This window comes from Miscanthus floridulus, chromosome 10 (assembly GCF_019320115.1).
Source record: "Miscanthus floridulus cultivar M001 chromosome 10, ASM1932011v1, whole genome shotgun sequence".
In the NCBI taxonomy this organism is placed as follows: domain Eukaryota; kingdom Viridiplantae; phylum Streptophyta; class Magnoliopsida; order Poales; family Poaceae; genus Miscanthus; species Miscanthus floridulus.
The window spans coordinates 12628589-12645641 of NC_089589.1; the positions used below are offsets into that span (position 1 = coordinate 12628589).

Sequence of the window (17053 nt, forward strand, 5' to 3'; positions counted from 1 at the left end):
AAACAGCAAGGTATTTGGCTGTACATACGCAAGAATCGAGCCACTTCTCTTCTGCACTATTCACTTCTAGCTCTCGCACTTCATTGACCTTGCCTTCGTCAAAATTCTCGACCCGTGCTGATCTGAAAGCTATATCTACTGGGAGGACTGCCTCAGCGCCGTAAACCATAAAGTATGGTGAGACGCCGGTGTTACGACTGGGCTGAGTTCTGAGGCCCCAGACCACGGCTGGTAACTCTTTGAGCCATCTTCCGGGAGCTTTGTCATTTTCTCTGTACATCCTCTTCTTCAATGCATCCAAAATCATACCGTTTGCTTGCTCGACCTGTCCATTAGCTCTAGGGTGTGCCACCAAGACGTATTTTACTACTATGCTCCTTTCATCGCAGAAGTCCCAAAAAGCGTTCCCGGTGAACTGAGTACCCAGATTAGTGATGATGCTGTTGGGTATGCCGAAGCGGTGGATGACCTGGTCGAGGAATGTGACAGCCTTTTCTGAGGATGCCTATACCAAAGGCATGTACTCTATCCACTTAGAAAATTTATCGATCAGCACAAAGACACATGTAAATTTCCTAGGAGCCGGTTTGAAGGGCCCGATCATATCCAGTCCCCAGCATGCGAAGGGCCAAGAGGCAGGTATTGTCGGGATCTCATGTGCTGGTACGTGGATTCTCTTGGCGAAGAACTGACAACCCTCACAGTGGCGGACTAGCTTCTCTACATCGGCTACCGTTGACGGCCAATAGAACCCTGCTCGAAAAGCCTTGCCGACCAGCGTTCTCAAGGCCGCGTGGTTGCCGCAGGAGCTAGAGTGGATTTGGTCCAGGAGATGTTCGCCATCCTCCTGGGTTATACACTTCATCAAGATTTCCTCCTTTGCGTTCTTGCGCCATAACTTGCCATCGACGAGCAGATACTGCTTACTGCGACGCATCAGGTGCTCGTTTTCTGTCCGATCAGTGTAACCGCTGCCATCTGTCAGGTACTTGATGAAAGGTACTCTCCAGTCGGGCTCATGAGTGGTCGGAGGTGGCTCGTTGGTGCCCGACGCCGGAACCGTAGCCACCAATTGCTTGTCTAGAGGCTTGTCAACCGTGGGATCTTCCTCTTCGATGGAAGGCGTGAGCAGGTCTTGGACGAATACGCCATGTGGGACTTTGGCTCGGGGTGATCCTAACTTTGACAGCGCATCTGCTGCTTGATTTTTGTCCCAGACCACGTGTGTGTACTCGATGCCATAAAACCTGCCTTCCAGCTTTCTGATCTATTTGCAGTATGCATCCATCTTTTCGCTGGTCGTGTCCTAGTCCTTGTTGAGTTGGTTGATGACTAGAGCCGAGTCTCCATAGACATAGAGACGTTTAACACCGAGCTCGACCGCAATGCGCAAACCATGTAGGCATGCTTCGTACTCGGCGGCATTATTAGATGCTGGGAAATAAATCCTGAGGACGTACCGGAGCTGCTCCTTGGATGGTGAACACGAAAAGGACTCCTGCTCCTGCACCATCGATGTTGAGAGAGCCGTCGAAGTACATCTTCCAATACTCGTCGGGCCCCTAAGAGGCAGGCGTGCTTAAGTCTGTCCACTCGACGATGAAATCGACGAGTGCCTGAGACTTGATTGTAGTACGGCTTGCGAATTCCAAGGAGAAGGGGCATAGCTCCATTGCCCATTTGATGATGCGCCCGTTCGCATCCTTGTTGCTAATGATGTCTCGCAGAGGGTACTCAGTCATGACCACCACACGATATCCGTCGAAGTAATGTTTCAACTTTCGGGATGTTATCAGTATGGCGTAGATCAATTTCTGAATCTGTGGGTACCTGGTCTTGGATTCATTGAGTACCTCACTGATGAAATAGATTGGTCGTTGTACATTGTAGACATGGCTGGGCTCATCGCGCTCGACCACCATGGCAGTGGAGACCACTCAATTAGTCGCCGCAATGTAAAGCAGGAGTGTTTCGTCTTCTCTGGGAGCAGTGAGGACCGAAGGTGACGTAAGGTATTGTTTCAGCTATGTGAATGCAGCGTCTGCTTCCTCCGACCACTCAAACTTCTCGAATGCTTTGAGCAGTTTAAAGAACGGTAATCCCTTTTCGCCTAATCTTGATATGAAATGGCTGAGAGCGGCCATGCATCCGGTAAGCTTCTGAACATCCTTCACCTTTTTGGGTGGCTTCATGTCCAAGACAGCTTTGACTTTCTCCGGGTTAGGGCATATGCCGTCGTGACTGATGACGTTGCCAAGTAGTATGCCAGAAGGAACACCAAAGATGCACTTCTTTGGGTTTAATTTCCATTGGAATGTGTTAAGGGCTGCAAAGGTGTGTTCCAGGTTGTCAACAAGGGTATGTGCTTCCTTGGTTTTGACAACTACATCATCAACATAAGCCTCGACGAGGTCGTCTTTTATCTCGTCTTTGAGGTAGGCCTGTATAGCGCGTTGGTAGGTAGCCCCATCGTTCTTGAGCCCAAACGACATGGTCGTGTAGCAGTAGGCGCCGAAAGGCGTGATAAAAGATGTCTTGATCTGGTCGTCCTTTTTTAGAGCGATCTGGTGATAACCAGAGTAGCAATCGAGAAAGGAAAGCAGCTCGCAACCGGCGGTTGAATCTACGACCTCGTCTATGCGAGGTAAGCCGAAGGGGATCCTTAGGGTAGTGTTTGTTGAGATCAGTGTAATCAACGCACATTCTCCATTCATTATTCTTTTTGCGTACAAGAACCGGGTTGGCTAACCACTCCGGATGATACACTTCTTTGATAAATCTGGCTGCCAAAAGCCATGTAACTTCTACCCTAATCGCCTCCTTGTCGTGAGCGAACCATCGTAGCTTCTGCTTGATAGGTTTGGCCTTGCCGTTGACATTCAAGGAGTGCTCGATCAAGTTCTGAGGTACACCGGGCATGTCAGCAGGTTTCCATGCGAGCACATCCACGTTGCTTCTCAAGAACCTGACGAGCACGTCTTCCTATTTGGGATCCAGGTTGGCCCCGATAAGGGCCATTTTGCTGGGATCACCGTCGACCAGCTGGATCACCTTGTGCTCCTTGGACTTGGTGTTCTTGCGTGGAGCCTCGAGCTCTAGGATCTCCAGGTGGTCGGCCGAGGTCTTCTTGGCGTCGAGCATGGTCTCGGCCATGCGAATAGAGAGGTCGTGAGCCTTTGCTATTTTGAAGCTGTCGTCCTCATAGGTATAAGCTGCGTATACGTTGCCCCTGAGGGTTAGAACTCCTTTCTTGGTAGGCATCTTCAGCACCAGATACCTGTAATGAGGTATGGCCATGAACTTGGTGAGCGATGGTTCGACCCAGGATAGCATGGTAGGTGCCGTCGAAGTCAGCGACCACGAAGTTGACGTAGTCGGTGCGGAAGTGGTCCGGGGTCCCAAATTGCACTAGGTAGCGTGATCTGCCCTGAGAGGTGTAGAGCTCTGTCCGAGGAGAACACCCTAGAACTGTGCCTCATATGGCTTGAGATCCACCTGGGTTATCTTCAGGGCTGGCAGACTGTTCTTGAACAGTATATCGATGGAGCTGCCGCCGTCAATCAGCACCCTATCGAACTGAACCTTGTTGATACAAGGATCGAGGACCAGAGGGAAAACATCCTGGCTCAGGTATTGCGGCCCATTGGTCCTTTCTGCTGAAGGAGATCTCACGGTGAGACCAAGGAGGGAGCCACGGATCGGCGATGAGGTTGTCGGTGTTGGCCACGTTCAAGCAAGCGCGGGCGAGCAGCTTGCGTTCTCGTTTGGTCTCGATGGACACTTTGCCTCCAATGATGGTGTGCACGCGATCGGTTGGCTTAACGTACTTGTGACGGGGATCTGCGTCTTCATCGTCATTATCCTCGTTGCGCTGTTCCCCTGTGTCGTTAGGCTTGTCAGATGTATCCGGAGCCTATTGACGTGTGTAGATAGACTTGAGAACGCGGCAATTCTCCATGGTATGGTTTGACTTAGGGATGGAGCTGGCAGGGCCCTTTCAATACTTTGGCGTAGTCTTCTTTGTAGTTACGACGTCCGCCACCTTTCTTGACGGTGTTGACCTCGCCGTCGTCTTCCCGAGCGCGCTTGCCCCTGTAATCGTCACGGCGGTTACGCCGCTGATTACGTTGGTCGCGGTGGTCGCGAGAGTGGTTGCGGTGGTCAAAATTGTCGTTCCGACCACGGTTGCCGTGGTAGTCGTCGCGGTGTGGGGGTGGTCGGAGCGTGGAACCCTTGCTGCTTCTTCAATGATTATCTTTTTAGCGTCGTTGGCATCCGCATATTTCTTAGCAGTGGCCAGGAGTGTTGTGACTGATTCGGGTCTCTTGCGGAGGAGCTTGTCCTGTAGGGCATCGTGGAAGCGAAGACTAGTGATGAAAGTCTCGATTGCCTCATTGTCAGAGATTGACGGGACCTTGATGCGCATCTCCGAGAAATGTCGGACGTACTCGCGTAGTGGCCCATCTTTCCGGTCTCGAATCCGCTGCAGATCATATTTGTTGCCAGGTTGCTCGCAAGTGACAATGAAGTTGTCGATGAAGGCTTGCTTGAGCTCTTGCCAAGAATCAAAGTAGTTCACTGGCAAGCTGACCAGCCATTGGTGACCTGCATGGCCAACAGCGACTAGGAAGTAGTTAGACATGACGTGCTCATCAGCCATGGCTGATCTGCACGCAGTTTCGTAGAGCATGACCCATAATTCGGGGTTCTCCTTGCCGTCGTACTTCTGAAGTTTTTCGAGCTTGAAGTTCTTGGGCCATATGACTTGGTGAAGGTGCGGAGTAAACTGCTTCAAACCTGGTGGGCCATGGGCAGTATCATATTCCATACGGCGATAGCTTTCGTGGGATGCACGATCATTGGCTCTCTAGTTGATGCGATCGCGTAGATCACGTCCTCCGAGGTAATGGCAGAGATCGTTATTGCCATCACGGCGATCTCGGTTGCCATCCAAATTAGCCCTACGACCGTGGTTATCACGGCGATTATCATGGTTGTCTCGGCAGTTGTCGTCCTGAACGTCACGGTAGTTGTCCTCCCGACGGCGGTTGTCATCCCGACCACCATCATGGCCACCGTTTCTGCCTTGACGGTTGTCTGACGGGTCGTTGTTGCGCGAGCCACGTTGGTTGGGTGGCTATGAGCGACTTGAGTACTGGCGGCTGTGGCTTGATTCGACTGAAACAGATGGAGCCCGGGCTTGATTTACAATCTCTGCGGTCTGGGCCATAGCAGCCGTCAGGTAAGCTTGTATATCATCGCGAACTGCCTGAGTTTCCGGGGTATTGGGTAGCCGTTGCATTGTCGCCATAGCAACGGCTACGTTGGCGCTTGGAGTCATGAAGACCTGTTTGTTCCCCACCCTATCGAAGGCATTGTTGAGGTCACGTGGCTGGACCCTTATGCATCATGCCTCTTCTTCTGCCTCGGCTTCGTTTTGTCGGCGATTAAACCGATCAATATTGCGTGCTTCGCGTGCCAGCCTTTCTTGCTCTGTCTCGCCGACTGCCGGTGGTTCATCATTACTAACAACGTTGATCAAGTCTCCTCGCCTTGGTGGGAAGGACAGGAATCACGGGTATCCCGAGGCGTGGTCTGGGATATCCAGATCGTATTCGACGCCTTCATCGTCGTGATTCTGGAGCTCGGTGCGAACAGAGGCATTAGATGCGGTGCCGGACGAGGAGCTTGAGCCACCCTCTTGAACTGTGTGGACCGATCCTTCTTGACAATCCTCAATTCGGACCATGTTGACGAAGTTGCGTGGCTTTGGCCGAGGTCGAAGTACAAAACGCAGACCCGAGCAACGTTGTATATTGTAAGCGTAGTTGGAGGCAGCGTTCCGCAGGCCGTAGGGCTGGGCCTGGTAGTTCTCCGTCGAGGCTTCGTACTCGGAGAGCCGGAGACCCATCGTAGAGGCTGGCCGGTGACGAGCAGAGCGCCCTTCAGGAGTAGATATGACGACGAGATCTGTACCAAGTCGTGCAGGATGACTGGCCCAAGCTGGTCGAGTAGATCTATTGTGGGGAGCGGTTACCTGCTCATTAGGTTGACTTGAATTGAACTTACCAGAGCTAGGGTTTCAGCGAGTTTGGTGTCGACCTGATCGATGGAGTCGAGCAGGTCGGTGTTGTCGGCGTGGCTGAAGGCGATGCGGGCGTGGTCGGAGCCAGATCCACCGTGGTTGGAGCCAGATCCACCGTGGTCGGAGCTAGGTCCACCGTGGTCGGAGCCAGATCCCCCGTGGTCGGAGCCATAGTCGATGCAGGTGAAGCAGTGGTCGATGCGGATTGAGTCCACGCCTCCTCTGTGATCATGGCGATGAAGTCGTCGGAGCTAGTGGTCCAGGTGATCTGGTCGACGATGAACGTGAGGCCGTTCGGCGTAGCCACGGAGCCGGAGATGATAACCATCTTGTTTGCTTAGAGAGCAGTACGCACACCCCCTACCTGGCGCGCCACTGTCGATGAAATATGGTCGGCAGTCTACCTAGGGGTATGCCCAAGGTAGTAGATTGTCAGCAGACAGATGCGCAAGCCACAAACAAGACAGTGACGTAAGACAGACATGAGGTTTTATCCAGGTTCGGCCGCCAAGAAGGCGTAATACCTGCGTCCTGCATCTGATTGTATTGCTGTATGTCAATGAGAGATGTTTTTTAGAGGGGGTCCCCTGCCCGCCTTATATAGTCCGGGGGGCAAGGTTACAGATCTGGAAACTAATCCTAGCCAGTTACAATTGTCATAGGTGGCCGGATAAGGACTCCTATTCTAACCGACCAGGATCTTGCTTGATCTCTAAATCTGTCTTGATTCATCGCGCGGGATTCCGAACAGGTTGGCTGGGCCGCGTGTCGTCTTCTAGTGGACCGAACCCCCTGATCCGGGCCGGCCCAAGCTTAGCCATAAGGGTATAGGGGTTAATACCCCCATAGAGTCGAAAAAGCGTGCGTCGCCTCCTCCTTGCCCAGGCCTTCCGGTCGGAGACTGGATCGTTCTTTCGGCCTGTTGTTTAGGTATCTAGGCCGGCCCAGGAGTTGTGCGTCGTTCGCAACATCGTCTACTGGGCCGAGCTTTTGCTAGGAAGCAGATCCATTAGGGACCCCGGGTTTATGAACCCGACACATTGTCTATCTTGCCAGCTTTACAGTAGCCATGAAGCAATGTATCGTAGGAAACAATATTAGGTTTCAAGCCAGCTGATACCATATCGTCAAGTAACTTCGCCGCTTCATCCATTCTACTAGCTAAGCAGTGGCCATCTATTAATGTAGTGTATGAGATAACATCAGGCTTCACACCCATGCATACCATCGAGTCAATGAGCCTCAAGGTTTCCATAATCCGTCCTTCTTTGCATAAGTTGCACAATATTGTGTTGAAGAACACTATGTTAGGGCGAATCCGTTGATTTAACATTTTGAAAAATAATTCCTCAACCTTCTCCCATTTGTCAACAGTGCAGAGTCCATAAACAAGGGACCTAAAAGCAACAATGCCAGGAGTCACTCCTTCATTGATCATCTGATTGAACTAGAGCACAACATCATCCACTCTTCCCAACTTGCAAAGTGCATCTATTAATATTGCATAACTGACGACATCTGGTCTTAAACCTTGCTGCTTCATTTTGATAAATATATGCATCACCTCATCTATCAATGCCTTTTAGCATATGCAGAGATCATAGTGTTAAAGATGAAATGATCAGGCGAAATACCATTTGCTACCATCAAATTCAGGAGATCATGCATTTCAGAACGAGCTCCTTTGTTACCATATCCATGAAGCATGATGGCATAGATAGTTACACTTGGTTTTATGCCCTTCCTAATCATAGAATTAAAAAAAATTCGAGCAACACTGCAATTTACATTCTTGCATAGATAGTCCAGAAGCAAACCATAAGTAAAATCATTTGGCTCAAGACCACGCGCAGACATTTCTTTAAACCTCCGAACCACCTCTTCCCACTGTCCTGTAAAAAGATGTCCACGGATCAGACAAGTGTACGTCCTAATGTTTGGCTTGACACCTTTATGGATCATCTGCTGAAGGACAACCTCGGCCCTATCAACCGCTTGAGCTTTGCACAGGCCGCCAATGATTGTATTGTATGTCACAATATCCGGTGAAATACCTGCATTTCAAGGAACAATCTGTAAGCTTTTATCCACCTGACTCTCACTAAAGAAACTATGGATGACGGTGTTGTATGACACCACATTTGGTGAGCAGGTACTACCTTTACCATCAGCCATCACGTGGAGCAGCTCAAGTGCCTCCTCGACTCTCTTTTCATCGTAGAAACCTTTGAGAAGTACGTTATACGAAACTACACCAGGCGTGCAGCCAAACTCAGGCATTCGTTGGAGCAATACATCCATGGCCTCGTCCACCATCTTGGCGTCACATAGGCCCTTGAGCAGTTGAGCGATGATTATGTCATTCACCCTCCAGCCCGTCTTAAGGATAAGGCCAAAGGCAGCGAAGCCATTCTCCAGGCGGCCCATGCGGCAGAAGCAGCCGATGAGGATGCTGTAGGTACAAAGGTTGGGAGCCACCTTGATGGAGCAGTCACGTACCGTCCGGTTGAAGAGGGAGACGACGAGCTCCGGCTCTAAGGCCGAGGCACGAGACACGGCGTTGAGGAGGTGGTTGAAGGCGGTAACCGAGGCAGGCCTGGCGTGAAGAAGCAATTCGTCGAACAACTTGAGCACGTCGTCGAGGCGGAGGCTTCCTGAGCGGGCACGGCCGGCGATGACGCGCTCCAGCTCCAAGCATCGGTCGTGCGCAGCGCCCACGCGGCGGCGCATGCTGACGGCGCGCGGCCGATGGGACTAGTGGCCCGGCGAGGAGAGGCACGCGGCGGGCGGCAGGCGCTGCGTCCGCCTCCGGATCTGTGAAGCGAGCAGAGCACTCACGTGAGTTGGGCGGAGCCACGTGTGCCGTGTAATGGGGCGTGCGACGGTGCGAGCGTATGAGCTGGTGGGCGACGGCTGGTGGCGGAAGCAGGTGCTGCTGGGATCTGGCCACGGGCCTCTTCGGATTAGCTGCAGGAATTTCCCCTCCGTGGCTCCGTCTAAGAATGAAGAATCTCCGTTTTGCAAGGAGTTAATAATTTTAAATTCCTGATTCAAAAAAAAATTCCTTGAAAAATATAATTTTAAATTTGATTAAATTTACGGCAAATATTATTTTTAAATAGTTTTATTTAAACAATATTTAATAATTAATCTAGTGATACTTATTAAACAGCACAAACATAAAGTAAGTTTTAATATATTCAAGTCAAATTTAGAAATGTTTAATCTCTCAGGAAACGCTTTTTGGAACATAGGGACCAAGAGCGAAGTGTACCGTTTTTCTTTATAAGGTATATAACTGAGCAACTGCTAAACAATGTTTTTAAGGCGGTAAGGCGAGGCGTGGCGAGTGACTACCGCCTTACGCTTAGGCGACTAAGGCGTGAGGCGAGGCGACGCCTTACGAATTTAAGAAAAACTTAAAACAACAGCTTAGAGTAGTAGATGATGAAGAAAAAAAGAAAAGGAAAAAGAAAAAGAAATAAGAGATAAGTGAACTTTATTAAAGAGAAAGGCCTGTTAGCAGGCTAAAAGAAGCCCAATAGCAGTATTTTCAGCCCAAGTCCAACATATTCATATATATATATATAGTGTGTAACCCTAAGAGACAACGCTTCTCTCCCATCCCAGCCGCCAGTCGCCAGTCGTAGCTCATCCGCTTTCTCCCCGACGCTTCTCTTCTCTCCCGCTGCTTCTCACCCGAAGTCCCTTCCGATGGTTCTCCTGCCTCCGACGGCGGCAGCTCTTCCGCTCGTCCTTCATTCTCCTCCCCCCATGGTGGCGCTCGCTTGCTCCCGTCCCGCCGCTGCGTCTCGTCTTCCTCCCGTCCGTGCCCCAGCCTCCGCCTGCATGTGGCCTCCTGGCCGCGTTCGCAGCCCGCCCTCCTCCCAGCCATGCCCGCGCCCGCCGCTAGCCTCCTCCTGGCGCGCTCGCCGCCACCCGTTGTCACTCCCGCAGGCAGCGCAACCCTGGATCCGGGGGCACACCGCCTAGCCTCCGCCTACCCCCTTAGGCGAGGCGGTGCCCCTCCGCCTAGCGCGTAAGCGCGCGTAGGCGAGCGCCTAGTAGCGCCTTTTTTAACATTGCCCCTTCCAGATCTACAGCCGCCGCCGTCCCCTTCCAGATCGAGCAGCCGGTGGCGAGGAGAAGGCGGAATCGAGCAGACAGCGGTGAGGAGGCGGCACAACTGAGCGGAATCGATGAGGAGACGGCGGAATAGAGAGGACCAGCATCAGAATCGATGAGGAGGCGGCGGAATCGAGGGGGCATCAGCATGTGCATCCCCGTCCTTTCCCGCGCGCCTGCGCGTCCAATCTGAGGCGAGTCATCCGCCAAGTCGTCCCGCCTGTAGCGCCTTGCCAATTAGGCGACGCCAAAGCGACGCCTTAAAAACATTGCTGCTAAAGATGAATCACATGAGAGCATGAGCAATTCTATTATTTTATCTACTTATATACATAGACAGTGTGTTGTACTTGGTTGCTCAAAGAATTGAGGCTCCAGCATGTTTGGCAAGGAGACTTTGTATGCCTTCCATTGGAATGTGTTCTCTTTTGTTGTCCCCGTTCATCATCTGCAAAGAGGGAAACATTTGCTACGAAAATAGTTTCATCGATTCGTTTCCAAAAAAAAAAATAGTTTCATCGAAGTGTGTTCTCTTTTTAGCAGATGAACTGTGTTCCAATGCAATATCGGAGGAATTGAAGGTCCGTCCATCCATGGCGACACCGCGTGGAAGATGCGCATACTGCTCCCACCAATTCAGACTTAGCATTCAGAGCTGAATATTTACAGTTCAGTATTCGGAGTTCAGCCCGGTTCATTTGATCACTTTTACCATCGCAACTTCACTTGCTGCTGCTAGTTGATCACAAACCCAACCCTGGCATTAAGCATCGTTACTTGCTTGGCATTCACTTTCAATTTACAAATCTTCAGTTCAGCTTTTTTCAAAGAAAAAAAAAACTTCAGTTCGCATGTTAAATTAGAGAGGGGTGATCAGATCGGTGTTACTAAAGCATCTTCTTACAGATGCAGCATTAGCTGATACCCAGCATGATACTGCACACAGAAATATAAGGTTCTAGTAACTTCTAAGCACTGACAGCAACATTTGAAAGCATCAATATGGACATTGTCAGACCCTTGGGCTGTTGTTGCTACTGCTACCACGGTCATCTCCCCTCTTCCGCATTCCACTGCAGCTGCCGCTACCACCACCGCTGCTGTACGACGACTACCACGCTGTGGCGGAGGCGAAGCAACAGGCCCAGGCCGCTGCCCTGCAGGCTGTGGTCTGCCAAAGACCAAGGAGAAACATGAATAAAAAATGGAACTGACACTGCACAGGCCCACAGCTCAAAGTGCTGCTCTTAAGATTCAAGATGAGAAAACCAAAAACAAATGTGATGAAGGATAACGATCTCATGTCACCACACTACTGGACCATAAAAAATTTCATAAAACAACTTCGTTTTCAAAAGAGAGGATCTTTTCATTGAAAATAAACAGGACTGTCAGATTTCAGATTTAAGAAACGTAAAATAATAAATAAATTACATGCATTTTATGATTTTAACAGAGATAATACTTTTCACAGGTGTGCCACACTTTTATATTTCTCAGTTACTACTTTTATCATGCACGTACTGAATAGAGGAGGTTATGGGCACACTAATGAAGCCATTTCTTCTCTGTAAGATAATGTATGAACAAGAGACCACCATTTGCTTCATCACCAACAGGTTTACAAGACAAACAATGGAATCCAGATGTAGTTAGTGCTGGACTCTAATTAGTTCATCAATGGATCCGATATTTCCCTCTTAATGAAACACATGCTAGCCACGACATGTTTGCGAAGAAAGGAATGCATACTATTCCTATATGAGTTTTCTAGAAGAATACTTAGAATAGGTCAGAATACTTACACATATACTAGATGGCCATTCGGTAGAACCATTGGGATCATTGTTAACTTGGTGGAGCAGCAGCAGCAGCAGCAAACAACATTGGCTGCACAGGTGCAAGAGTGTCCTCTCCAAGAAAAAAGTGTGTAAGAGTGCCAATTGCCAAAGATATACAAGACTAAGAACAATATCATCCTCCTGTACTGGGCCAATGCGAGCTGTGTTTTTCAGTGTGAGGGTGTACATGTTCTGAAATGTATTAAAGCCCTTCTGGGCTCGTTTTTGTATTTTGCTCTTTTTTTATATATATTCTTAATATAATTGCGTCAACTCTACTGCTTATTTGCACAAAAAAAGAAAAAAAAAACAAAACACATTTGGGCCGGTTTCAAACATAACATGTCAAATGTCATCTACCTGTGAAGCATGACCAGGAAGCACACCATAAACATCTGTGTTAGTGTAAGCGTTTGCCAGTCATTTGCAAGTAATTAAAAGATCCTGCCAGTTCCTATCCAAGTAGGGTATAAGTAGGGAGCAAAGGGACTCTTTTTTAGCAGTAGGTAAGTTTACAGTATTATCAGCAGGTGGTTTTGCATGTGAACAATCCAGAAGCTCACCTGTTGGAGAAAAAAAAAGTAGGACCTCCTGGATATGTGAAGAAAAATTGACTGGATATAGAAAGATGTCAGAGAATGAAGGAAACTCGTCATCAAGATCTTAGACATGGATTGTCCCTTAAAGTAAACAAAACAGCACCCATCTTCATGACCACATTTTGCAGGAGAAAGAACAACTTCTGTAATTTGGCACTCAGACAGCCTTTTCAGCTGCTCTTGAGTAACAGTCTTGGGCAAGTTTTTTACATATAGAGATTTAACACGAAAGACAAAAACGCACATCCATATACAATATCATGAAAGAAGAAACATAAAAGGTACCATTCTGTCATATGATGCTAAAAAAACCTGTGCAGTAGAGGCAGATTCACCACCATTCTTAGGATCTGCCTAACTGCATTTATATCTATTTTGAATTCTGGAGTAGACATCTTCTGCTTAGCATACTCTAGGCATGCTTCCTTGTAGTATACGATAAAGCCATAACCCTTACTGCCATCAGAAATTGGTGCCATTCAGATTAAACCAACTGTAATGATGCACACTAAAGATGTTGAACAATCTACTATTTTATCCATACCTTCTAGAGACTCTTAAATTCCTGAGCCAACTTCTTCCACTGCATTTTTAAAATCACCCAGTGTCCAATCATAGGGTACATTCGCAATAATAGCATGTCCTTAGCCTGGGAGGAAGAAATTCTTATCTTCTTTCCCTGTTACAAGATCAATAATAATAGGGTCCAGTTAGTATCTAACGGGAAATGCTTAAAGTGCAACCACTTGAGTACAACTCAATTACAACCCAACAATTTTGGTCATCAGGCAGGGAATTCTCTTGCTAATTACACACTGTTCCTCTTGCAGTGGACCCTTAATTAAGTACAGAGACATCTCCCCCAACTAACCTAGCTAATGCATTTCAATCCAATGGAAGAATTAAAATGTTACATGTTACAACACGAATAAAGCAAGAAAATTAGGGGTGTGCTGACTATATAAGGAAGGGGGGAAGTTCTAATAGCATTTCCGAAGAACTGCAGAGATACACTATACACATAGATGCACTCATGATCAAAGCATACAAAAGGCGGATACTATGAGACGAAAAATAAATAAATCAAGTAGTGTCTTGTAGAAATATGTATAGGACTGTTGCTCTTAACATTGCTTGTGTTAGGTAAAAAACATAGCAAATATCATACCCTGCTACCTGCGCATACACATGCTTAAATTATAGGAATCCAGGAAGGCAGGGTTTCTCCACAAATTATGTAATAAATGCATCTGATTACTGCTGTCAAGCTAACTAGGACTGTACACACGATTATTTTACCTGTAGACGAACCTCATGCTGAAGTGCACTAACAAGATAACATTTCTCTAGAAGAATACCACAGAGCATGGCCAAGAAAGTTAGAGCACAAGACAGAATACTCACTCCAACAAATTTACATGTCAGATAAAGATGATAAGCACAGTTGAAAACTGAACTCAACTCATTTTTTCTTCACCACTCATTTGTTGGCTTCATTGAAGAAACGCTACTTTTCAGGCAGGGACTTTGCATGCTGCTGATATTCCTCCTTTGAAAAAAGTGATATAAGCATGGAAGTAGTGGAAGCCTCAAGAGAGAAGCTCTTCTCATCAAATTTGGAGAGGTAAGCCCCAACCCTAATTATGTCATCTCTACGCAACAACTTCCTAACTATAGCATTTAGCATATGTGAGTTTGGAGCAGTACCACTCTTTTTCATTGCTGAAAACAGACCATCGAACTCCTCTAGCGATCCTTCTTCTATGAGATTTTCTGCTATTAAGCGGTAGGTCACAACAACCGGAACCAAACCATTAGCAGGGACAGCAGCGAACAAATCCATGGCCTCTTCCTTTCTACCACCTTTGAACAAAGCACCAATCATGATGTTGAAAGTAATAATGTCAAGTTCAAGATCCTTAGAACAGAGGCTCCGAAACATTTTGAATGCTTCATCAACAAAATTGTTTTTGCAAAGCCCATGTAGAATTATGCTGTATGTGCGAATGGACCACTGTTTTCCACTTTTAATCATATTGAGGTACAATTCATTTGCTTCAGAAAATCTTCTAGTCTGAAACAAACCATGCAGTATAGTATTGTAAGTCACAACTCCAGGCGTAACTCCCTTCCTGAACATTTCTCGAAAAAGACAATATGCATTGTCTATCCTGCCAGCTTTACAGTAGCCATTAAGCAATGTATCATAAGAAAAAATGTCAGGTTTCAAGCCATTTGAGGCCATAGTATCAAGTAGCTGTGACGCTTCATCAATTCTATTGGCTAAACAGTGGTCATCTATTAATGTGTTGTATGAGATAACATCAGGCTTCACACCCATGCATACCATCGAGTCAATGAGCCTCCGGGCTTCCATAACCCGTCCTTCTCTGCATAAGTTACACAATATTGTGTTGAAAACAATGTTAGGGCGAATCCCTTGATTCAACATTTTGAAAAATAATTCCTCAACCTTCTCCCATTTGTCAACAGTGCAAAGTCCATAAAGAAGGGAGGTAAAAACTACAATGTTAGGAGTCACTCCTTCATTGATCATCTAATTGAATTGGAGCAAAGCATCATCCACTCTTCCCAACTTGCAAAGTGCATCTATTAATGCTCCATAACTGACGACATTTGGATTCAAACCTTGCTGTTTCATTTTGATAAATATGTGCATCACCTCATCTATCATTGCCCTGTTAGTATATGCATAGATCACAGTGTTAAAGATGTAATGATCAGGTGAAATACCATTTGCTACCATCAAATTCAGGAGATCATGCATTTCAGAAAGAGCTCCTTTGTTACCATATCCATGAAGCATAATGCCATAGGTAGTTACACTAGGTTTTATGCCCTTCCTAATCATATAATCAAAAAACTTTCGAGCCTCACTGCACTTTCCATTCTTGCATAGATAGTCCAGAAGTAAACCATAAGTAAAATCATTTGGCTCAAGACCACATGCAGACATTTCTTTAAACCTTCGAACCACCTCTTCCCACTATCCTGTAGAAAGGTATCCATGGATGAGAACATTGTATGTCACATTGTCTGGCTTAACACCATTATCAATCATCTGCTGAAAGACACCCTCGGCCCTGTCAACCGCTTGAGTTTTGCACAGGCCATCACTGATTGTATTGTATGTCACATTGTCTGGCTTAACACCTTTATCAACCATCTGCTGAAAGACACCCTTGACCCTGCTTTGCACAGGCCATCAATGATTGTAGTGTATGTCACAACATTCGGTGAAACACCCATTTCTAGGAACAAGCTGTAAGTTTTATCCACCTCACCCTCATTAAAGAAACTGTTGATGACGGTGTTGTATGACACCACATCTGGAGGGCGGCTACTACCTTGACCATCAGCCATCAAGTGCCTCCTCAGCTCTCTTTCCATCGCATAAACCTTTGAGAAGTATGGTATATGAAACTACACTGGGTGTGCATCCAACTTCGGGCATTCGTCGGAGCAATACATCCATGGCCTCACCCACCCTCTTGGTGTCACAGAGGCCCTTGAGCAGTTTATTGATGACTATGTCATCCACCCTCCAGCCTGTCTTAGGGATGAGGCCAAAGGTATTGAAGCCATGCTCTAGGCGGCCCATGCGGCAAAAGCAGCCAATGAGGATGCTGTAGGTGCAAAGGTTAGGAGCCACCTTGATAGAGCAGTCACGTACCATCCGGTTGAAGAGGGAGACGACAATCTCTGACTTTGAGGTGGAGGAGGAGCGCCGGCCGGAGGCACGAGACACTGCGGTGAAGGGCTGGTTGAAGACGGTAACCGAGGCGGGCCTGGCGTGGGGAAGCATTTCGTCGAACAGCTTGAGTGCATCGTCGAGGCCGAGGCTTCTCGAGCGGGCACGGCTGGCAATGACGCGCTCCAGCTCCAAGCACCTGTCGCGGGCGGCGCTCACGCGGCGTGACATGCCGACGGGGCGCCGTGCGCGCGCGGGGCCACTGGCTCAGCGCGGTGAAGCACGGCACGGACGGCGCCACGTGACGCTCTGGGTCGGTGAAGGGGAGCTGCTCGCGTGAGCTGGGCGGGCGGAGCCACGAGTGCTGCGCCATGGAGTGGCTGATTTTGTGAGGGCTGGGCAGGAAGGAGCTAGAACATCGGTCGGCGGCGGCAGCGGCGGCGGCGCGCGGGCGACGGGTCAGGAAGCTTTTTCCGTCCTGGGTGGCTGGCGGCTGCCTGGATGGACTATTTTTTTTCTTCTATTTCCTCATATGACATTTCTTTTTTCTTCTTATCAAGCCGGCCTAGTTTGGCCGCCGCTCAGCCTGGCCACGATACCAAAAATTTTTTTAACCGTCTGATCTTCTTTCTACGTACTGGGTTAACCCCACCATTCATTACTGTAGACGGCCCCGCGTGTCATCATTTCA

General features: G+C 48.2%; 1 protein-coding gene and 2 pseudogenes across 1 annotated transcript; all 3 read right to left on the reverse strand.

Annotated features, from left to right (window-relative positions):
* Positions 1 to 7811: 7811 nt before the first annotated feature.
* Positions 7812 to 8992, reverse strand: LOC136485030 (protein Rf1, mitochondrial-like). The gene is made up of 3 exons (XM_066481979.1): positions 8245 to 8992; positions 8063 to 8139; positions 7812 to 7977 (listed from the first exon to the last, which is right to left on the reverse strand). Exons 1-3 carry the CDS (start codon positions 8813 to 8815, stop codon positions 7870 to 7872), a joined length of 756 nt encoding a protein of 251 aa, XP_066338076.1. The 5' UTR covers positions 8816 to 8992; the 3' UTR covers positions 7812 to 7869.
* A 2196-nt stretch (positions 8993 to 11188) lies between these two features.
* Positions 11189 to 14018, reverse strand: LOC136488026 (heterogeneous nuclear ribonucleoprotein Q-like; annotated as a pseudogene).
* Positions 14019 to 14130: 112 nt separating this feature from the next.
* LOC136487673 (protein Rf1, mitochondrial-like) lies at positions 14131 to 16845 on the reverse strand (annotated as a pseudogene).
* Positions 16846 to 17053: the final 208 nt, after the last annotated feature.